The sequence below is a fragment of the Echinococcus granulosus genome, assembly GCF_000524195.1.
Source record: "Echinococcus granulosus chromosome Unknown EG_S00077, whole genome shotgun sequence".
In the NCBI taxonomy this organism is placed as follows: domain Eukaryota; kingdom Metazoa; phylum Platyhelminthes; class Cestoda; order Cyclophyllidea; family Taeniidae; genus Echinococcus; species Echinococcus granulosus.
Genome location: NW_020170457.1, coordinates 208,460 through 233,030, shown reverse-complemented (window position 1 = coordinate 233,030; position 24,571 = coordinate 208,460). Strand labels below are relative to the sequence as shown.

The following is a 24,571-nucleotide window of genomic DNA, read 5'->3' as shown; positions in this document are numbered from 1 at the left end:
TTAAATCTGATCTACTTAAATATTTCACCACCCTAATTGCTAATTAGACGTTAATTTGCGCTTACATTTTTTACGAGAGTGTATGCAGTAAATACAACAAAGTTTCATAAAATTAATTCGCTTTTGGCTTGATTTATACCTACCCATTGATTGATTTGAACTGTTTGTTGCCGGGGTAGCTTGCTTTGTCTTCATTGGCGGTTTGTGTGTCTGACAGTGCCGCTGGCGTTGCTCCTACCGTCTTGTGCTATAGCCGCTTACAAAATCATTGTCAGTTAATCACTGTATGGATTCCTTCTTAAAAAGTTGTATTTTGATGTCCTCTTGAGTCAATGTCCACAAACACGTCTAACTTGAATGGGAGTCTTGTCGGCTACACTGAAATGTCAGAGTCAACAGCTGTTCAGCGACGACTTTCGACAGGCACGAATGCTCATTTACCTGCTGCTTCTTCCGCTACTTTCCTTTATGGTAACATTGGAACCTCTACTCCTGCACCCGCTCCTCCAGTTCGTTCCTCGAGTACCCTGTGAGTTCTGCTTGTCTGTATTATTTCCCGAAATCACGGTTACCTTTTAACAAAATCACAGTTCAGTCACGTCTTTTTTGATAATTGTTGGTATTCTTTTTTACTAATACGGATTCCGTCAATATTCAAACGAACTGTCTTTCCGGAAAACTCAATTTGCTGGGTGTTGATGTTCTTTTAAGCCTTGTTAGTGGTAAGTGATAAATTAAACTGGATTTTTGTAGATGGTGTTAGTTCATTTTTTTTACCCAAAAATTTTCCGTGGAAAACGCTGTCTGACTTGATTTGGAATGATGGGAAGAATTCGAAAACTTGTGACTTGTGGTAATCTAATAAGTAATGTGGGTTTTTCTGGCGTCACGCGGGTGGTGCCTATTTAGTACTTTTCTTTTTGCTTTGTGCCATTCTAAGAAGTCTTGCTAGGTTTTTTTTTCAATTTGGTTAGCATTTCCTTATGGCACTATCAATGCCTATCGCAAGGCAATCTCACAATTCTGCTCCTCGAGTGCCCATAACTCCTGTCTATTTAGCCTTGGTATCCGTCGTAGTAGTAACTGGTGCTGCCGCCACTGAGTGACTTGCATTAACTCTGTGTCTACTGTGTTGTTTATCCAATATTTTCTTTTTCTCATCTCTCCTTCTAGGAAGAAGGAACGGCCGTTGATCTCACCACCCTCTAAGCCTCTACCCACTCCCCCTCAAAAGAAGGAGAAGAAACACAAAGGCAAGCCTATTTACCCCCTCCTTACATCAACGCTTAGCTGAGGCTTTTTAAAAAGCCAACTCTCAAGCTATTTTGGGGCGCTTGTGCTTCTTAGTCGGCTTACGCCTCTTTTTCTTGGTATCGCAAGCTGAGTTTATTTTTCTACTTCGCTTGCCTTGAGCTTGACGGAGAGAAAGGTGTTCTTTCCAATTTCGTTCAACAGACAAACATTTTGATCCATTTTAACTCTATTTCGACTGCAAAGTTTTCAAAGCGATGAATCAGCCTTCCTTTAGAAAAATCGTGAACAGATTTTTTGGGAAAAGTGAAAAGATAATGGGTATTTACACCAGTCGATTCATTTTACTCGATTTACTTCAATTATATCCCACTTTTCAATAAGCGGTGTTCGGAGCCTAGCACAGACTATTTGGATTGTGGAGTTTCTGGTACGATGAACCAACTTTTCTCCTAACTTAGATCTATTCTCACTTCAGAAGTGGATTTCTTTAATTTGTCCATTGCCAAACTTGGAGGAAACTCGGTCACAACAGCTTATAATTTCTCATATCCTACCGGTTGTCGTCAAGCTTTTTCGACGTTTGTAGCTGAAACGTGTTTTTTCTCAAGCCCAGAACATTTCGCATCTATTCTATCGTTTCTAGGAGGCAGTGTATTTGGATTGTGATATGCTTTGACTGATTATCGTGAGCTGAAAGGAGCATGTCACATACTCGCAATACGCGATCTCAGGTTTGAAAATCGAGGCATTACGAATATGTGAAGCTAGCGTGAACAGTACGTATGAAGAATTTACGATTCTACCTACTGACTTAAAGTAATGTAAATGAAGTGTCTTCCCCCACCCGCAATCTGTATAGTACGCAGCGCAACTGCCCACCCTTTCTACTCCAGGTCATTGAAAGGCAGAATGTCCGACCTTGACCCCGACCTGGTAGTAGTTCTCGGTCTTCGTCTTCTGCATCAGCCTAACTACGTAGCGGTCGCGTGCACATTACCCAGGACTCTGTTGTGTGCTGGTTTACATCTCTGTGCGTGTGTTTGTGCCAACGCGCGTGTGCTTGAGTGTGCGCAGCCACAAAATGCATAAACAAACAGCGAGCTGTGTGTGTGAGTGGTGTCCTGGTGTTTGCCTTACTCGTCTGACCACACTAGAAATTTCCTTCCTTGCCTTTCCTTCCCTTTCTTCGACTTGCTCTCCTATTTCCCGTCCTACTGTCGCTTTTGATGACGTGAACACTTGTTCCAGTCGCTCCTTGGGGTGCCCTCTGTTGTCGATTGTAGTAAACTTCTTACCGATAAGTTGCTTGTGGGTTCCTCTGTTTGGTTTAATACTCACCTTAGATCTCAGACATGCTGAACTTTAGGAGTCGTTTATGATGGCTTTAGGGGGCATACGGGAAATGTTTTAACTAGAATGGCTCCAACCAACCGACCTTTGAATCGGTTCATTGTTAAATTTGTAGGGTTAGAGATTACAAAATTAAAACCGTTTAGAAGTGTCGTGGATATAAAATTGTTTTGTAGGTTTTTATTTGTGATGAAGGATATGCGAGAGTTTTCGGTGCTAGTTTGTATCCTTTGTCTCATAGGCCAAATTTTGGACTTACCGCTGTTGCCAGCCCATTTATTTTTTTGTTGACTGTAATGAGACGTGGCGTAGAAAAGTTGATATTGGCCCTCTCCAATCGACGTTGGTAAGTTTTAGTGCCATCTTTGGCCGTGAAATGTGGTGAATTTCGGGTAGAAACAATTGTTTCATCCAGTGATTAGGATGGTTTCGTAGTCAGTGCCTGAATTAATCACTTCTTTAAGGTGGTACTTACTGGTTAATGCTATTTTAGAGATGTCTATTCACTCTATGTGGTCCTGTGGAATTCGGCACTGCAGTCGCTTTTATTTATAAGAGTAGAAAAGAGAATAGGCATTTAGGGTTACAAAGAAAACTTAACTAACCACTACCATATGTCTTCATTCTTTTCAATGCTGAATTCTCCTTACCGGAAAGACGTCTTGGGCTTGCCTTATAGGTCCAATGCAGCTGTCTGTACCTGCGATGTTAATTAGTTACCAGCTTTGTTGAAAACATACTACCACAGTGATGTTGCTTTTCCCTTCGTTCATTATTGGACACTGAATTCTCCTGACAACAAGTTTTGAACCTTTTCCACAAGTCCTCATGCAGCCGTTCCCTATTTGTGGTTCAGTCGATTGTGTGCTCACTTGAGAATTTGCTATCATTAATGATGCTCATCCGTCTTACATTTGTAGTCCAATGCTGGGTTTGACGCACGGCAAGGAAGCTCGAACCTACTTTGCGGGTTTACTTTAGCCCGTCGTTTGCTTAATTAAAAACTTGCTATTATTTGTGATGCTCTTTTGCAATGGAAGCATTTATCTGGTGTTTCTGATTCTTTTTTGCAGTAAAACTCTTCCGTCTTCCACTCTTCAACCGAAGCGGCTCCGCAGAACCGAGCATCTCGGGACCCACAGATGTGAAGCACGACCTCCACGTGGTCTTCGATCATACGATCGGCGATTTTCTGGTAAGTCAACCAATCACTCACCCAGACAAGCAAGCAGTATGTAACCTCACACACGCTTGCACCTAACCCGCAGCATGTGTAACAGCAGTAAAAACGGTGTTTCATCTGAGTGTGTGTGATTTTGCATTCACATGCTACCACGTCTCCCCCTTTCTCACCGTCATCACAGAGGGTTGCACCCTGCTCTTTTCTGGAGCTATGTCAGGAAAGCCACTCTTCTGGATGATCGGGATTTCTTAAAATAGACAAGACACCAGCAGAAGGGGAAATGACTCATCGAGCGTGTTGCAACACAAAAGTCGTATACTTTTACCTTTTTGCTATAAAACGAAGGGGCGTAGTAAAAGCTTCAACTTATTGCGGTAGGTAAGTGAGAAGGAAAACGTAATTGAGCCCAGATTTATAAACATCTTCAAGTTTATGGACGTAAATAGAACTATTTCTCTCTGTTGTCAAATTATCCCTCGTCATTCCTCGTAAATTCTTTGAAAGGCGATTTTTCTCCGTAGTAGGGCTTTTCTTTTTGCTTTTTATGGTAACATTCGGGACCTTTGAGGATGAAGAGAGCCGGGTTAACTCCTTGAGACTTCAAAGTTACGGCCGTAGTTGCCGAAAAATGCATCAAGAAGGCACTGAAGCAGAAAGAAGAATTGTTCCGTAGATTAGAGCTATTAGTTTGTTGCTTTGGCAGTCGCGGCAGGGTTCTTTGTGGGTAAAAAATTCGGAGACTATTCTTTGCAATGTAGGCACTGGATAGGAGAACAAAGCTGTATTTGTCCGTTGTAATTGTGGTTTATACTATGTGTCGGAAAACAGTAATTTACCACCGTTTAGTACCCATGTAGATGCGGAATCGTCCGTCAACAGGTAGCTTGTTGTTTGATAGTCGGTGATGACAACAAATGAAACCCGGGTCTGGTGACTTTTCGTACGGGTGAATCAATAGGTCTGAATTCGAATGTCACCCATTTGGCGGTATGCGCTGCATGCTTGATTCTTTTGGCAGAAGAAAGTGCTATACAAAGGGGTGGGTTCTGTCAACCAAAATCCAAACGTGCTTTTTTATTGAACCGTTTTCACCTAGTTTGAATTTCATCTAAAATAGCCCATTTCCGCCTCGGAACTGCTGTTAAGATCGTTTTGAATGGCTGGTCTGAATGTAAAATTGATTTGCTTATTGTCTGCAGATAATTCGAGGGTATAAGCAACATGAAGCATATCCTGCGATAGAGGACGAAAGTTTCGTCGATTGTCGGGAATAGTCTTGCTTGTCGTCTCTTGACAACATGCATGACATTCTCAAGTTTGTTTAGCCTACTCGAAATATCTCTGTTCCAAACAAAAAAGTGCTAAGGAAACTATGAACTATGAAACTATAAACAGCATCACTGGGACTCCTAGAACGTCGACCATGTCAGTTTTTTATATTTCTTGGTATTGTAACTGCGCGTGTTGGTAACCATTTTCACGAAGCTTTAGAAGCTCATATGTTGGACGGTATGCTCATAGATATTGTTGATGAGTAGTTCATGACTGTTCTGGCTGTCTTGTTAAAAATAGTAAGGTCTTTTGAGGAAGTCGCTCGATCTCGAGCTTGACAATTACCATAGTTGCTGAATGTAGACCACGACACCTCTCATTATGTCGTCGACGCTGTCAAAGGCCATAACAGACTAGGGGAAGATATTTGTATTGGGGCATCGTCTCTTATCGTGGGCACCGAAGTATCTGTGAACAATGTTTGGTGAGGATGCTCCCTAAAAATCACTGAAATTGTTACCGCTGGGACTGAGGAAAGAGAGGGAAGGAAAGTCGTGTTTTTTTTTATTACAAGTTATTCGCAATTCCCCGACAGTAATAGTTGATGGCAGACGCATGTGCTACTCCCACTAGAAAAGGAATGTGACGGGGTATGCACATCGGCCCAATTGGGTGGGGGGATTATGCAAGACGCCTCGCTGTTGCAAGTCGGCTTGACATTCGAATATAGTCCTGTTTGTTTGTTTGTCAGCTTGTTCGTTGGTCTGTTATTTGTCTATGCGTGTAATTACATGAGTTTCGCGGATTTACATGCACATGCACATTCACACATACGGGTTTGTTGAATGGAAGAGAAGGCATGGAAATTACAAAAGGAATGAAACAGGTCACATGCATACACACCCACACACAACAACCTCCGAAATTGTGTTTATTAACGCGGATGCTGTTGCGCATCTCTCTTGCTTTCTCATATGGTGAGTTCCGTAGTTGCGATTGTGGTCTGCCCACACAAACGCAACTAATTCACTAACGCCGGTGAATTTTCTCTCTCCAACTACTAGTTCCTCAGATGTGCGATAGTTACCTACCATTAACTATAAATCTGGTATCTGAATGTCCATATCTGCGATTTTTAGGAATTGATTCGTCTAGTTAACATGTTTGCTTAAAAGGACAACTACGGTTTCTGTTATTATCCAAATATTGTTTAAAAAAATGAAAAGATGTAATTAGAAGTTGCTAAGGGATATATGTCGCAAGTGCGTGACATGTGAGTTTCAGGTTAGAAAATCTGTGTCATGTACACGATGCTGACAGTGAACGTGTTAAAGACTTAGAAAACTTTCATGAAACCATTTCATGAGTATGTTTTAGTGAAAAATGAAAATTCTACTTTTGATCCTCCCTTCCTCACAGTAGTGCGTTAAATTCTCCTTCATGTAAAAATCTCCCAGTGGTAGCGTTTAGTTATCGTGTCTAAATACCGGACATAAATTGTGAGATTGATACAAAGATGGGATTTTGATTTGATTGCAGCTTTTTTGTGGACAGGGAATTGCTTAAAATTTTGGCATTGAATTGGATTGTCTCGTTTCAACTATGCCGTCGTCATTGATAAGAAGGCGAGCACGTGCTTTGTGAGGGCTCATGCCACGTAGTAAGTTTACAACTTGGTTGATTGGCGAAATGGCGAATCCCTTACAGACTGCCTTATGATGCTCTACTTTCTAAGTCGTTATCACTGTAACTTTGGCGCTTGATTGCTGGTTATCCGTTTTTGGCAAATTGGTGCGTCTTGGAAGTCTGGCACATATTTAGTCTTGATCTTACTGAGAACCACGACTTGTAGTCTTCTGTTTTCCCGTGATAATGACCACTGTATCTGTTAGATGCAGAGGCGTCATTGCCAAATAACCACTTGAATGTTGGCACCTGTAGTTTAAATTATGTGAAGCCTAGTTTGGCAGCACTAGAATGACACTTTGGTCTAACCAGATCTCTGAATTGTGCAAAACGAATCATGGTATTTTTTTCATGTTGAAAGTACTTTACTTTATCTCAAAAACCTGGTCCAACTTGGAGTTGGATTAACGAAAGTTAGAAGTGGACAGTTGGTTGGCCCTCTATGGGCATTTCAGGGATGGTTGGTCCGATGCAAGGCACCCATTACCGACACCGTATGTGCATAGCGGCACGCGCACCCTTCAAGAAAAGACAGGAGGAGGGGTGAGGAACGGTGCTTTCAACACTTGGCGCACAGCCAGAAGGAGAGGTAGAGTTGCATCATACTGTTAAAGCATACACATGCACAGACCAAATCGGCCAGTAATTGGTTGGCTCTACTGCACGCTGGCACACATACAGGTTGGTGTGTATGATGGGTGCTGGCACGGTCTACAGTAGTTGCTTTCGATAGCGGAATCGGTTCGGAAGGAGGAGAGGGAGGAGGAAAAGTTTCCTTTCTTTTCCTCAATCGCTCATATTGCTTAGTTCAGTCATTAAACGCCAGAATCAGAGGCCGGTCTGGCAGTGGTTTTTTCGAAAGCTAGTTTTTTGTAGGACAGATCTCATTGGTGGCTGTTGCAATCCATTTCTGTCTTGCCAAAGCACCTTTGAAAGCACACTTCTATCATCCTGGATAGAAAAACAGGGAATGCAAGGAACAGCTTGCAGACAGATATGAAATCCCTGATCTTGCTACCCTCTGTTTACAACATATTCTGGGTTTTCTTGATTTGTCCATAAAGCTAATTTATTATGTGCAGATTTTTTTCATTTGTTGATGTCTTCGGATGGGGTCACTGCCTTTTTTGAATGACTCGAAATGTGTGATGTGACGTGAGTCCAGATGACCTTTTAATGGGGACATCGAATATTTTCGTCAGTACACACAGGGTTTTTGATTAAAAGATGTTGTTTGGTCAAGATCCTCTTCCTTACCGTACCTTTAAACCTTTTTTTTATTTGAAACTTTTAAATTAATATTGAGGTGAAATATTTCAAAAATGACATTTTGGGAGATGAAGCTAATTTGTTAGCACGAAATAATTATTCACATGAAGATATAAGTTTCTTTCATATAGGAATGTAAGTATGTCCTATGCGTGCCCTGTGAGTGCTGGTGAGGTGCTTTATTTTTACAATACGGCTTCGCTTTTTACCTCCCCGCCCATATCAGTCTGCCTGATTATGAATGAAGTGACACACGGTGCATCAGGGTCATTGGTTACCTTAGTCACTTGCCATTTTTGGCCACCGTCACCATTGACAGTAGCTTGAAATGCAAATGGATTGCAATTTTAACTCCACCCTATGCCACCTGTAATGTTCACTGTACTGACACGGTTGTGTGTTATCGCGGTCATATGCGCGTAAACAGTTAATCTGTAGGTAATGTTTCGCTTGATCTAGACTAGTGGGGTCTCCCTGTTTCTTGCTTATTTCGTCAGTTTTGTGGTGTTTACTACGGGCAGTTGGCTATAAGTCCCCTTGGCTTCTGAGCCGTGTGGTAGGTTATTCTTAAAAAATGTGATAAAGGGAGTTTTGCTTCTTCCTTTCCCTCCTTTCGTTCTGTCAGTTCATTTTTACATAAAGCCAAGCACCCAAGTGTAGATGGGGAACCTACGCTACTGTATAGTGTCTCGGGAGGACGCTATTACCACTAAAACTAGATAGCACTGCCTTACAGCGCATCGATTGGGCAAAGTCGTACTGGGAATGGGTTGGAACCTGATTACAATTTATTTTGTTTGTTTCATAAAAGAAGAAGGCCAGCCAATAAATTTTTTGCACATCTTCATGCTAATGGAAGTCCAAGCGCTTACATTTGTACTCTTCTTTTGGCAATTGCCTGGGTGCCCATATGCTAAAAACTTTAACGGTCTTAGGGCAATTCTATGTTAGGTTTCACATTCAGCTTTCTTACGGTCTCAACCAACATTTTTTACCTTTCAAGCGATCCTCCCTAGGTCTCTTCATTCGCCTTTAACCAGGCTGGGCTTCGTTAGGAGGGCTCTGCACCCACGCTCTGCTCACAATAGCCCACGTAGAAGTTACGCAGTTCTGTTACCTATAAGGGTAGCTATCTCACCAGATAGTAGTCATACGGCATGCTCCGATGCAACCAATAATTACCCCTTCTCAGACCTTCACAATTTTCACACCAGAATCTTGGGTGTCGATCCGTAAATAACAATGTTTGTTTAACGTCCAAGTGTTGTCGGTGTCGTTTTATAACCCTTTTAATTGCATTTGAAACAGTATTTAAAACCCTAAAATAAATTCTATGGGAAGGGGTATACTTTCGAATCCAGTTGGTAGGTCCCACGAAAGAAATGCTTAGCTTAGGACACGTTGGAAGTGTGACAGTAGAACAATTTGGTAAATGCCCTTGTCATTATTTCGCTTTTGATAGGTAGAACTTTCAACAGCAGCTGGTTTCACAAACCACCACATCACTTTTGATGGGTTTTTTTGCTACTTTAGAACAAAGTAATTGTGGTGATTTAATGAACACAATACGCAATGCTTAACTACGTCAGTGAGACCAGTTTGTATTACCATTGAAATAAATGAATACCAATTCTATTTGAACCAACCGTCAGATATGAAGAGGTGGCCACCTGCAACTTATTGAAACGTAACACCACTTAAAAAGAAAGGTGTCACGTTAACAGAACGCGGTTTAACGTAGCGTTCGACAGTGTGCAAAAAAAGTGAATCCACGCATGACTAGGGGCTTTTGGGTTTCAAAAATGCCTCAACTCCCTAAATGATTATTTAGCCGACGGCGAAAGAAAGCCTTTTCTTGCCATAATGGTTAAACTCTTGTCAAACTTCGACTTGTAATTTCGGTGCTGAAATGGGGCGAATCCATCTACCAGTGTGTATTGCGAAGGGCCATTAACAGCGTAGAAATGTCGTTCTAGCTGACGTTTGATGATGCTGGGTGATTCTTGTGGATTGTTTTTTTTCAAATGATTAAGAGAGATAAGTTCCTGGCAGTTATTTTTCAATGGGTTTTCGTAACGAGATTGGGTTATTCTCTTTAGACCAATGAACCCTGTGTTTATTCTCTTGTTATAAAATCAACCAATTTTTTCCCAACACGCGGTCTGGTTAAACTTTATCAAGAATAGGGGAAAATTTGTGTCACATATTTGTGACGTTGTAGCTCAGGCAAGGAAATTGGGGTGTTATGTGGACGTGGTCGTGATGGAGAGTTTACTAAATAGAATTATGCTCGCATGTCTCATTGAACGTTATTTGTCAGACAGAGGACGAGGTCAGTAAACAGTGTTATGCCTTCTTGCTTAGCAAAAGCCAATCTCTTCGTGAGGAGGAAAGGCCAGTGGGCTAATCCTTTTTTTTTCCTCTTGCCACGCGGACATAGGGCATGCCACCGCAGTGGGTGCAACTGCTCAAGAGCTCCAATATCCCCTCCTCGGAGCAGGCCAAGAATCCCGATCTCATGCTTGATGTACTCCAATGTTACGACGAGTCTGCCAAGCCCAAGGCGAAGTATATGACAAACTTCTCGGGAGTCACTAGTACGTCTGCCTCTCCTTTTTTATTTAGTTTATACTAAATTATGCCTCTTTTTGTCCGTTGGATGAACCAAGTCTCTATTACCAGTCTGAGGATTTGAAGGTGTTTTTGCGTCTCCTTTACAGCATCCTCTATCGCTTGGGTACTCTAGTTTCTTGATGGTAGTGGTTATTCGTCTACTAGACCAGGCAAGAAAAAAAAAATGGGGTGCTTGTGCCATTAACCCTTCTCCAACTTCTTTTTCTGCCTGTCACATTTGGGAGTTTTTCAAAGAGGGTACTTGACATTGGTTGTGAATCACCCTCTTCACTGATGAGTAACTGCTGTTGACTCCCTCTTCCAGACCTGAGTTGGCGTATATCTATCAAGCTGTGAATGCGTCAGCCTTTTGAGGAGGTTACTTGGGCTTATATTCAGTTGTCGGCCGTCATGCTTGTCAATTGTGGCTTCTCCCAGTTACTGATGTTAACTAGTTAATGGTATGATGAGTATTGTTGATAGTCGGAAGAGCAGCCGTCTGGGGAACTTAAACTCCGAGAGCAAGGGGTTTGCTTTTACAGATTTAGTTGTTTTTGGAACCTTGGAGAAAATACACTGAATCAGGATCTGGCAACTGTTTCCACTGCCTGAAGCAGTGATCATGAGATTTCACAAAAGTAGAGCGACAAGGCATAATTTATTTTTTTGTTTCGATATTCGTTTCTAAGGTCCGCTGAAACAAGATCATCTTCGTTAGTAGCGGTGATGGTGGTGAGAATGATCTATCTATCTCTGTTCAACTTAAAGTGCCTACCTTACATTTAAATCCGAATTTTAATCGCCTATATTTGGCGAAAAAAGTCTTCCCACCCCTCATTGCCTGGTGCATTCTTTCCCGTCCTCCAGCAGTTGCGTCGGTCCATTTGTCACAACTGCCTGTTTTTGATAAATGGGTACCTGGCTGATGCTGAAAATTCACTTACTCTGAAAATACCCATCTTTTGTGCTTTTATTCATTTCACATACACTACGTATAAGAAATGCCTCTTTCTGTGGTTTCCCATGTTTTATTTTGGAATATGAATATACTGTGTCGCGTGCAGGCATTGACGCAAATGCTCTTCTCCTTTAAATAATTTCAGTTCTCATAGCCGGTCACTTCATGGAAAAAAATGTGACAAGGTTAGTACGTTCGCTACCCGGAGTCTTGTTTGAATTTTTTAACAGTTGTTTCTGTCTTCTTTGAAATTAAATGTGTCATGCAGGTGCGCTAAATGTGGGTTCACCTAAGTGAATCACAGTGCTAAATGCATGTGACGCTGCTAGCAGTCATTGCTAAGGCATGAAGCTAATGTGATGCAGGAAGGTACCTTTGAAGATGGCGCTGAACAACTGTTGAATTACCCAGTAAATCACCTCTTGTCTGGTCTACGCTAACTCCTTTCCCTTGTTCCAATTCATTTGATAATCTTAGCAGCTTCTCTTCCTTCATCCGCCCCGCAATTAATGGCCCTCCAAATTTGTTTCAGTTTTACTCAAGGTCAACTGTTCACGATGTCGCTCTTGACTTCTCCTGTCAACTCTTGCCTGAGCAGGTTCCATGCATCGGATTTCTTCTTAGCCCATTTTGAATTAATGCATTTTAACTTTTTACGGATGTCTTAGTTAATGCGTTCGCCATCAGCGTCGTCCACATATGTCACATCGAGCTTCCTCTCCAAACCTAACACGAAAAACATGTGCTAGTCGCTTTATGCTAATTGGTTGTAACAAAATCTGTGTCGCAAAATGATGGAATGTTTTTAAAACATTGCAGTAAGTGTAAGATGTTCCTACTGTGATGATATTTTCATTTCATCCATTTTCGGGGCAGTACTTGTAACTGTTGGTTTTCCATGCTGGGAAAACAAAAGAGCTGGCTGTGCTGGTCCCGACAGCGAATGTGCCCTTATTCCCACGTCACGCTATTTATTTTCTCGGGACAAATTTTTTTGGGAGAAATGTCATTGACTTCCTGCAGATCCAATATGACAATTAAGATGACAGATTCTCAACAGAAGCACGTCATTCAAGTAGTATTTTCAATGGCATTGATTCAATTACGTACTCCCTTGATTGGGCTTTATGTGAAACTCACCTGTTCCATAGACTGTAGTTCCTCCCTTCATTGCTTTGTTTCAAATCTTTTTTCCCTTCCTCTAAAGGTGGAAAGGAGGAGGGAGATAAGCGTATGCTTGTGAATAAATGGTCACTCTTGTGCGGAATCTATCCGCCCCACTAGATAAATAACGGTTTGGTTGTTTGGCGCTTCCCAAATACTAGATCATTTTTGTGCGTTTGTCTTTGCTTGTAATACGGTACCTGGAGGGGATTTTGTTCAAATTCAGCGCCCTCTTTTCTCTCTCTGGATTTCGTTTAGCACTCAAGCTGCGTGTCTTTGCTCCTTTTCTGCACGGACCGGAGTGCAGTCTGGTGGGAGGAAGGGGAATGATGGGGCGGTATGCGATTTTTTGGGAAGGATAAGTGTTAAATCCGTCAACGATCGACACCACTATTGCTTCTCTCCTAGGATAAAATAAATTTTTGACGTTCTGCTTGCAGAAAAACTATAAAGTGATTTCGTCTTAGGAAATTTTGATTTTTCGGTTAGTCCTATCAGGTGATTAGGTATAACGGATCAGCTAAGATATTCTAGCACTTTCGTTTCCAGGGGCGAATATGCGGTCCATTTCCTTTATACCCATGTGGCAAGGAAGTGGATTATATCGATAGAGGAGAACAAGTTGAAACAGCAGGTCATGTCGTTTTAGGACCGGTGGAGCTTAAGGCCTGTAATAATCGACTTTCCTCCGCGAACCCGAGAGCTGGTGGTCGTCGCGCAGAAATGTAGATATGCAATCTCTCACACATACGTCTTCTTGTAGAATGTGATCTCCTCCTGGCTGTCTTTCTCCACTTGTGTCGTAGGCAATTCTTGTATTGAAACTTAGCTACACTGAGCTGAATATCTTTTTTAAGTTATTAATTTTCGTTTTCTGAATTTGTATTGCTTCTACTGTTTTCCAAATGGTGCCACTTTAATTGCAATAGATTGCGAATCAACTTTGACTGTCTTTCTAAAACGACCGGCTTTTTCTGTCACAAAATACAGCGGCGCTTTATAGTTGGAAGTTAATTCGTTTCAGCGCTAAATATCTTACCGGTGACTAAGTGTAGTTGATACTTTTTGCGCATCTAAAGTTTCTGCTACTCCAAAGGGAATTACTTTTTATCTTTTCCTCCGCTTTAAGTAAAACTTGATCCGATTTTTTTGATAGCCTTGTAAAACTGTCGGCTTTTGTTGCTTGAATTGAGAGCTGTTTTCGTTTATTTGCGCTACCATTGTTGTCTCAATTTGAACGTTGCAAATTAGTGTTAAGTGCCCCTTTGAGGTGAGTAGCTACTGATCCGTAATTTTGGGTTTGATTTTCCCGAATCTGACCGTGTTTCTTGTTTAGCAGAATGCTCCTTAACGGTGAATGTAAGCACCTGTTTCTTTAATCTTGTCGAACTCTACTTAATTTTTTAGTATTGAAATTGTTGATGTTACAGTTTAGTCATGATGCAACACTAATATCAAATGTCTTCACAAACCATCCCCACCGTTTTTTTTGTTTATTTGGGTTTCTTCTGCTTTTGGTAATGGTGATGCGTCAATTTGAAAGTGATTGTGATTTCATATTAGGCATTATAGACCACGTCTAAATTTGGATACCTTCGCATGGCTACCAGCTGTCTAGCCTACCTTTGTCGGTTGTTCATTTGTGTATTCTCTATCGCGTCTAGGTTCTTCGGGCTCAGTGGACTCGATGAGCCAGTCCTCTTCCACTCGGTGCTCCACAACCACCCATCAGTTCTCTCCTCCTCCGCCAGCCCCCTCGAGCATGAGCGAGGGTCTTCACCTCCTCTCCGACCTGCCGTCCTCCTCAACACCACCGCACCACAAGTTTTCTACCCTTTCCAGCCCCCTCAGTAGTTTCATGCCCTCTAACACCACCGAGACCTCGTCCTTCCGCGGCTACAGCTACAATGAGACCTCTGGGGCAGTTACCGCAAACTCCACCTGCTCCACACCCCCACCGATGTACTCTGGATCGCAGCGAAGGACCAGCGACGTGGTCAGCACCACTGCCACAGGCACAGGCGTCGTTGGAGGTAGACCTCCACCTCCCACACCTCCCCATCGCACGTGCTCTGGCGGCGGCGGTGAGGCAAAACAGTCACAATTGCAGCAGCAACAGTCGGAGAGGGAGCAGTCTGCGTCCTCATCGGCAGCATCGTGCAACGCTTCCTCGGTACCCAGTTTGCCCACTACATCGGGTGTCTCGGTGGGTGGTGGGTCGTCCAGCTTTACAAGGTGAATTATGAGTACTGTTTTGTGTTAAACTGGTCTTCAACCTAGTCTGATTCTGTGATAATAGTTTCTGTTTGAAAAAAAATGTAAATTAATTTTCTATGTAGGTTTGCATTTCTAAATATTGACTGAATCGGCAGATGATTACACTTGAAGGCATTACGAGGAGTCCTAACACCAACGATGGACAATAATATAATATTCTTACTGGTAAAGCACGTGGTGATTGCAAATTTACTTGGACATTTAATCAGCCAGACCTTCGATTTTGTTTTGATGAGTCCAAAATGCGTTTTAGCCACGTTAATGGGAACTTGACTGTTTCCCCAGTTGATATCAGTGAGAACCGGATTTAATTTTCCCCTCCACCACCATCATCTCATTTAAATTTGCTCCTCCATGACTCGCCCATTCATGCCGACCTTAGATCATCCCTCCCTTCACAAAAACTCCTTTTTTAAACTCCATCCTTTTCCGGAGTCTATACATGATTTACTGCTGGTTAAATGATCCCATCATGCTGTTATTCAGTTCTGGCTCATGCTAAACAAATTGGCATGCTCAGTTGAGAGCGTGTGTTCTTTCTGCACGCAAAGGTGTCTAAGTTACCACGCTTGTGTCCAGACATCAAAGACACCGCAAGTAGGCTTTACGGCCATTGTTCATTCTACTTCACAACAATTGAACCAAAGTCTACGTCTTATTTGTTACAGTTCCCAGCATTGGAACCTTGTTAATTGTTAACATGTTCCCTACTAGAGGTAGAAGTGGTAAATTAACCACCACAGACTACACGTTTTATTGTTCCAGTAACAACGTTTGCCTTTTTCCTGACTAATTCAACCACTGCTCAAGCATAGTTGTTTTCCTTAGACCAAGATGCAATTCTTGCTGAAAATTGGGTTTCCCGTGGTTTCATGCAATATAATATCACATTTGCATAACCTATCTATTAGAGAGCAATAACAATTATCACTTGTAATGCCTCTGAAGTGCATTTTACTTGGTGCTGATGACCATCCACCGAATAATACCACCTCAATTGAGAGTTATAAACGATTCAATTTTCTGTTAGACTGCTACCTTGATCGAAGGCGAGAATGGTAACTTTCCTGACCATCTGCGATTTGATTGGCTCAAAGTAAGGGATCAACTGATGCTTTTGTGTGGTTATTGTGTCTAAAATGTAGCACATAACTGCTAGAAATGCCCACCAGTATTATTTTAGCCGTAATGCTTTTTGCTGAAATCCAGCTAAATTCTAATTTCCAGCTTGTTATAAAGGCAGACCAATTGTCAGCGTTTCCGGTTACCTAATTAATCATTGCATTGTTTCTTCGCCTTTCCAATACTTATCTAGGAATATGGTACTGAAAAGGAAATACTGGGCTTCATTTTTAATCCGGGAAATCGTTAATTCATTAGGACGTAATAAATCCCTCCACGAGTTGGGCCAAAGTTGTCCTGTCGACATTGAATAATTTGCTATTCTGCTCTCTCGTCTCACCTGGTTTATCAACTAAGATGAAAAATAAACACCAAGCATCGGTAAATCGGGTTCGTTTAGTTAATTATGAGCGTGGGAAGAGTTCTGTCATGTCTCACCACTTCAAATCGGCATGAAATTCCGTATCCTGTTATTATTGATGGTTGTCATACTCCTGATCGAAAGGCTACGCTTACCATGAGCGGATAATTAACAATTCCTATGAAGTTGTTACCCATTTACGGTCTGTTCAAAATATCACCCATAACAAAGAGTGGGTATCACAAGTCAACGAAATGCTTGACATGTGATGGGTGCTAATGTGATGTTTCAATTTAAAGGCAAAAGGGAACGTCCAGGAAGAGTTGGTTGCTTTTTCAGTGGTGTCTAACGTCCCTTCATTCTATCGCCACATACAAGGGTTGTGTCCATTGCAGTTGCGCTCTGACAAAATTAAGGCTAGTTTTCTCCAACTTGTCTGGTATGCCTCCAAATCGTCCCAGGTAGGTGCATGGAAAAATTCGCATGACTCCTCTGGTCCGATACGCGCACGTGAGCGAAAGGGGAGAGGTGGATGCTACTCTGCATTATGGCAGTTTTTCTCCGTCTCAACCACGAACAGTACTATACGTATTTGGCTCGTCTCTATAGTGTAGTTCCCGTTGTCTTTGCCAGTTCTACTACTTTTCGCCCATCGTTCAATAAATCATCTCACTGATAACAGTTGGTACAGTTTTCCTCCTATTGGTTGTTCCGATATTTTTTTTAAAATTCTCCATCCACTTAAGTTGGTTCTTTCCCAGTTAGACATGGAATGCCGCCATGATTTGTGGTTTTAACACAGCGCTTCCAGCGTCTTTCGTAGCCTTGATATTTTTTGATCCTCCTTACTAGGAGGAAGATTAATCAATGTTTCATTCCTCATTTCATTTTATTGCTTTACAGTAGTGGCTGCTCCTTCTACTACTACTCAGGTAGTGGAGACACAAGCAACTCGCCCACTTCGGCCTGCGGATTTACCGCTCCCGCTCCACCACCACCGATTCCACCGCATCACGTCACCACTGCTCCCACAGCTAGTGGCACCGATCCTGCTGCCACACTGCGTGGCAGTCACCACCGCTCGGTGCCACCTGCAGCAGCCGTCACCCTCGTTAAGGGTGGGTTGGGCGGAGACGTCAGTGAAGGCGAACACCGAGCTCTCTCCTCTACTGAAGATTATCCCTGCTCACAGACATCGCATTCTCAGCCTCAACCTCCACTTCCACCTCCTCCACCAGAGACATCCACTTCTGCGGAAGAGGAATGTGACGACCAGGATGAGGAAGAGGAGGAACAGGAGGAGTCTTCTGAGGAAGAAAACGATGAAATGGTTATGATAACGGAAATGGAAGTGGAGGAGAAAGAGATGTCTCCAGACACAGTACATAACATGAGTGTGGAGTTGGAGAGGCGGATCTGCTTGCGTGATGTCTCCCCTGTCGATAGTGCTATCATGGTGAGTCGATGTTGCCATACCATCGAAGTGGACTCTTTGTAGAAGGATCTTAGCGCTCATTCTTTTGTCCTGAAAATGGTCCCTTTCTCCCTCCTCCCTTCAGATGCTCTTCAAAGTCTATTTCATTCTCTGTTGAAGGTAGCTCCAAGAATTATTATTCGACCTCATGAAGAGACTGCTAGAATCTGAAAGTTAAATTTTTGGAGAGGCGAGAAAAAAACTTTCTGTGAAATTGAAAGGATACTAAAATCCCTTGAAATGTAAATTAACTCTTTAATTTTTGCCTTGCGCTTAAAATGTGAAACGGGGAATTAACTCCTCACTGTTCTCTTTTTTATTAAAACTTGCTCTTAGGGCAAAGTTTTTGTTTTGGTTAGAACTTTACACAAAGACGTGGGTTTCTACATTCTGTATATGGTAGGTGATTTCGGGTCAATTTTGGTTCATCCGGTGAGGTCACGACCGTTATGTGCAACCTTGACCGCCTTACAGTGCGAAGCACTTAGTGCTGCATTTTCGACTCGTAGTGTTTGTTCCTGTGTTCATGGACTTGACTGTGAGCGTTTGCCTTCTCGCCAAACCGACAATGCGTCCTGCAGTGTACTTTTCCTTATTGACAATGGAATGTGTGAAGCAGAATCCACGTCTGGGTGTGGAATGCACAACTGCCTTTAGACGTGATTTTATCTTACGAAGGGTGGACATCAAACGCCGAGCGTGGATTCCCTCGGTAGCAGTCCCTAGGGCTTTGCATCCTGCTATCACCCTACTGGTGATAGTTATTTCTTGCTTCACTCTTTTATGCATTAATCCGAGTTCCCTGGCTCTGCAGTATCACCGGTGTTGGTAGAACTACTTTGTGGTAGATTTACCGTTTGCCACTTCAACCACTTCCTACGGCATTACCAATTGTCTTGTTTATGTACACGGTGACTAAGGAGAAAGGCGAGAGATGGCAGTGACAACAGAGTTCCGTCTTTCCCACTCGTACTTTTCTGACCAATTCAGTATTCTACTTTTCACTTCGTTGTTTGATCCCCTTTTGTAGAAGATGGTACAATACTGGCTCTTTTGTCCATGGTGTTCCAACTAATTGTGACTCCTTGCTCTTGACGGCAATGTGTGTGAATTTACCCTTCAACACACTCCCATCAGTAAAAACTGTTAACGTTGTAAAAATAAGGACTTTAATGATGTTATGCTATCAAAACGGTGGTGAATCTATTCTTTGAAGGCCTACACTGAAGGAAGGGGGCTAATTCTAAGTCCTAAATAGCTGTTACCCTTTGACACATAATGCCTTAAATTGCGCTCTGGAATCAACTTGTCGAAAAGGCACTGGTCCTTTTCGTCCGTCCCGCCTGCCAAACCATTAGCTCCTATCGTAAACCTAGAGGCTCGAAGAAGCTGCGAAATTAATGCCAGTGTTGGGTGTTGCGACACAACATTAGACGGTGTGTCTCGGACGGGTGCTTTTGCTATCTACAGCGCCCAGCAGTGAAAGTGATAGCAACAGCAGCACCCAGCTTCAGCCAAAGGTGGTGACTAACTCCCCTCCCCCTGGGCCAACGCAAACATATTTGGGCGCGGACGTGCGCGCGCTGGCTCGTCCGCTGTCTATCGACCGTCCGAAATTGCGTGCGTGAGTGTGCGCGCGCACGCTTTCCCATGGATTGCGCCTGCGCATGTGTACGCACGCCTGGTGACTCATCGGGAGGCGTAATGCAATTACAATTGCGCCAGCCAAAGTGGTGCTGTTGTTTCCTTCGTCTCGATTTTGATAGTCCTCTTTGCCTACTTTTTATCCTCCATTTTCCCTCATTTGTAGGATGCCACGGCAACACTTCTACCGCCTGCCTCCAAATCTGCAATTGAGAATGGTGGTACTCTGACCAATGGTCATGCAAAGAAACATCCCATAGGTGAGTCCACTTCACTGAAAGGAGTCATGGACTGTTCTCTTTTCCTCTTCAGTTCTATTTGAATCCTCCCCTTACTTGGCTTTCTTGCATTTTCACCTAGATATCTCTAGTGGAACGAACCATCTATCTCTGGAATTCGTATTCCATTTCATAATGAATTTATCTTTGTCGTTATTTTGTCATAAGTATGAGATGTGGCTTCCAGTTTTTGATTTTGATATTTTTTAAATGCCACTAAGTCATCGAAAGTTTATTGTCCCCTTCCCATGCTTTTTTTCTGTCGTGGTTTTCCGCTACTTAGTTGCTGCCCCAAATTGGTTGGTGCACAATTCTGTTTTTTTTTTTTTTTCACAATGAATTTGAGCTTTATTATCACTTTATTCATTGAGCAATCCGTGGCCAATTAAATCACCCGGTTCTTTAAATGCACTTATCCCTTTTTATTTGGTAGCCTGCTAAAATTATTCTCTATTATTAGTATGAAGAACTAATCTCCTTTCAACGGTTGCAGTACCTACAAACACAAATGAATGTGTTATCTGAATACTTCAATAGATTAATCACCTTATGCCTCCTTTTCTCCAAGTCAACCTCGAGTGTTTGTTTACCTCCATTACTTATGCCGGATTTGAGTAGCACAGTAATTTTCCCGTTGAACAACAGGTAACCCCGAAAACACGGTCAAGCCGCCTCCTCCATCCACCAACATCACACAGAAACCAAATTCTCCGGTCCTAACAGGCATCACCCCGGCAGTTCATCACTTCCCCAATTCGCCCAAGTTAAATCACTACTATCACAACAACACCAACAGCAGCCATAACCAACAGCATCAGCATGCCGCGCCGAGAAGACGAACCAACAATAACCACCATCGTCTCACCGATCTTCAGGTGTACGAGAAGTTGCGGACTATTGTTAGTCCGGGCTGTCCCACGGACAAGTACTGCGTGGTTGAAAAGATTGGCCAAGGGTGAGTGATTGATCTGGTGGTCAGTGGAACCCTCTGGGACGAATCAATCAGTTCGGACATTTAACCTCTACTCTTGTCGTTGTAGGGCCTCAGGTGTAGTGTGCAGCGGCTACGAGATTGCAACGAAGAAGTTGGTGGCCATCAAAAAGATGAATATAGCGCAGCAGCCCAAAAAGGAGTTGATTATCAATGAGATCCTTGTGATGCGGGCTAACCGACAGCAGAATATTGTCAACTTTCTGGATGCCTACCTTGTTGCACCTTCACCTTCTACTGCCATGACAACACCAGTTAAGAGTCTTAACCCAAGCTCAAATGGGAATGGTGGCGGAAGTGGTGAGGAACTGTGGGTGGTGATGGAGTATCTGGATGGTGGTTCGCTCACTGATGTTGTCACGGAAACGTGCATGGAGGAGGGCCACATTGCGGCTGTCTGTAAGGAGGTGAGCTCTTCCATTCCTTGCCACTCAGTAGTTCCTTCATTGTTTGGAGCACTCATTTTCAAGACTTGAAGCCTGAAGTAACTTCTCCTATTTACATCATATCTGATATGAATGGCTAACTTGTAGTTCCGAAAATATGTTGAGGCAGCCCTTATCGATGTTACTTCCTTTTCAATTTTCTCAGTCTGTGCGCTCAAATCCAACACGTCAACGAACATGATCTCAATATTTTGCCTTATCTTTTCTTCAGCATGCTACTTCCTAAATTCCTCAACAGTGTAGTGGTGATGTCGGAAGCAACTGATTCGAGGCAAAAATTCTCACTACTTAAATCATTTTAATTGGGGTAGGGTGGGTGAATTTTTTCAATAGGTCTGGCACTCTTAGGTACCTTGGTAGCCGCCTGAATTGCTTTGAAGTGTAAATTTTTGTTAAAAGGTTTAGTAGGCCACTCAGTGCCTCTCCCCCTCGCCGAATCTTTAAGTTTATTTGGGCAGTGGCTTCGCGCCACGGTGGACTTCGGACCTTCGCGAGCCCTTTCACTTTTGACAGATTCTCCAAGCACTTCAGTTCCTGCACGCAAACAACGTCATCCACCGCGACATCAAATCGGACAACATCCTTCTGGGCATGGACGGGTCAGTGAAGCTGACCGATTTTGGTTTCTGCGCTCAGCTCTCGAACGAACGCATGAAGCGCTCTACTATGGTGGGTACGCCCTATTGGATGGCTCCCGAGGTGGTCACGCGGCGTCAATACGGCTACAAGGTTGACATCTGGTCACTTGGCATCCTCGCTATCGAGATGGTGGACGGGGAGCCACCCTATCTCACCGAGAATCCGCTTCGTGTACGAATAGCCACTCTCCTCTCAAATGACAGGAAGGACAAAATCGGAAGATTGATTAATTAATTTTTTTTTGTTTTGTAGGCGCTCTATCTGATCGCAACGATCGGCAAGCCGGAGATCAAGGAGCGAGATCGCCTCTCTGCCACCTTCCTCGACTTCCTGGATCGGTGCCTGGAGGAGTCAGTTGATAAGCGAGCTACAGCCTCTGAATTGCTGCAGCACCCCTTCATCACTACGCAGGCGAAACCGCTATCCAGTCTAATCCCCCTCATCCAATTGTCTAGGGAGCAAAAGTAGCCTTCCCCCCGTGCAACAAGTGTGTTCCACCCCGTATTTACGCCCAGTTGATTAGCCTACTTATTGTTTCATTCAGCAGGGTTTATTTTTTAGTTAAGAAACATTCCTGCGCCACTCCTGCTACTGACGAGGTAGTGACGATGACCGAGATGATGAAGGTGGTAGCGAAGAATTTCTCCTTGCCTCTCCCTAGGACAATCATCACCTATCCTCCTCACTTCCTCCTCTTTGTGTATAGGGCTCACGAGAGATTTGCGCCTCTTGTTTATCTATTACTACTGCTGTTATTATTATTAATTATTTCATTCTACTAGTAGGAGTAGTAGTGGTAGCTGACGCCAACTCCTCCCCCCTCTCCCCTCCCCCTTGCCGTCATCATTCAGACTCCTCCTGCACGAACAAGGTGGAGAGAGATGAACGATGAAATTAGTGGTCAACTGACTAACTGATTAATTTTTAACCAGTCACTACCGCCTGTGTATGTGTGTGCGTGTGTAGTTTTAAAGGAGACTGCCTATTTACTAATGTTTAAGCGTCTCTGAACGCAGACAAAAGACATGCAGTGATTGACCGCGCGCATCACTCTTTCTCTCTTTTGCTCCACTTCACTCAATGTCACTTCATGCATCCTTCAATCTTGCGTACACTTATACACCTTGTAGGCCCACATACGAAGCAATTATATTTGAACCACTTTTTTCACACTCTTGGCGCATTAACTCTTTTGTTTCCCTTTTTGAAATTGTGGGGTGGGGGTACGTAGAAATTAAATTTTAAAGGTTAGAACTGGATGTGAATTTCGGTTTGAGACTCTTCTAGTCCTTAGTCGGAACGGAAAAGCACCTTTGCTTTGGTTTTTGCTCAAGCTCCCAAAATGGACGATAAGGTTTTCTGGAGAGGTGATGCCGTCGAAAGTATCTGGGGAGTTTTTCCATGTGGCAAACAGCAGGATGACACTGGGAGCATTTCTGTTTTTTTTTTTTTCTCTGGGACAAATGCGCTGGCGCATAGTGGAATGCGTCTTGAGTTAGGCATTGGGGTCGTTGGTTTTCCAGGTTTGCATTCACACAATTTTTAGTGGACATAGACATGCAAAAAATGAACTTATGGTGAAAGATAAATATGCTTTTGTATTCAGTGGTTGGGTGCTTGGTCTTTTCAGGAAAAATGACGATTATTTTACTAAAGGCGGTCGGACTTAATTTTACCATTGGCATTAAGAGTCTTTCGGTCTCAACGTCTAAAGTTTGGCTTTTAGATTAACAGAAATCGGTGAGGTGATTTCAGAAGGCACGATAACTAGGCAGGTGTTTTTTTCGCTTTTTCCTGCCTTGCCTATTTATTATTCCTTTCTCGAATAAATTGTAGCAATGGGAACAATATCGATACGATCTAAGTAATAAGTAGGGGTAATTTCCGTTCTACTTGAATGGAGTCGCTTTCTCTAAGTGGAAGGAATGTTATTATGGTTCAAATTGAGAAGGTCAGTGTTATTAATCGTTTTGGGTGTGTTAAGGCTGCAGGAACGTCTTACAGAAGAGAAGGCAAGATCAATAAGCTGGATACAACAGATACTTATTTTTAGAAACGAGGTACATCCCACTGGATCGTTACTAAAGTCTTGCTATCCCAATGTATTATCCAGACACTTCCCTGAAAAATGAAGAAGACATACTGTTTGGGCAGGATATGTATTGTCGACCTACGGAGGGCTTGGAGGCTCCTGGCCTAAACCGGAGGCCAGGCTGCCTGGCCAAGAAAAATGGTAAAGCTCTAATCGGCCCCTTACTAAATATAGGGTTAAATAATCAATTAAATTAGTGCCTTGGTGGCGCCAATTTAGTATCGTGTTTTTCACCATGACAACACGCTCAGATTACTGCCAAACTAATCATTACTTTCACTTATTTCACCACAATTCCATAGGCTAGCTGTGCAAAATTTAGATTCCCCTAATCAATTCAGACAAAATACATGGTTTTGTAATTTCATACTTTTCCAGAACTTTAATCATGAAATAAGAATTCACAAATATAGGCGCTTAATTCAAAAGGAATTATGCTTGAGTGACCACCAATCAGTGGAGGATTAAAAGCAAACTAATGAACTGCTTGACTGCCGT

At 42.8% G+C, this 24,571-nt stretch overlaps 1 protein-coding gene across 1 annotated transcript; it reads left to right on the top strand. All coding sequences in view use genetic code 11, as the record gives it.

Moving 5' to 3' along the window:
- Positions 1-332: 332 nt before the first annotated feature.
- EGR_07442 (Serine/threonine-protein kinase PAK 3) lies at positions 333-22,449 on the top strand (the record flags this gene model as incomplete). The annotated part of the gene is made up of 12 exons (XM_024496691.1): positions 333-529; positions 2,148-2,284; positions 3,678-3,799; positions 10,335-10,412; positions 10,455-10,611; positions 14,414-14,984; positions 17,416-17,965; positions 19,794-19,887; positions 20,551-20,860; positions 20,946-21,303; positions 21,856-22,152; positions 22,234-22,449. The coding sequence occupies 12 exons, from the start codon at positions 333-335 to the stop codon at positions 22,447-22,449; spliced, it is 3,087 nt and encodes a 1,028-aa protein (XP_024348897.1).
- Positions 22,450-24,571: the final 2,122 nt, after the last annotated feature.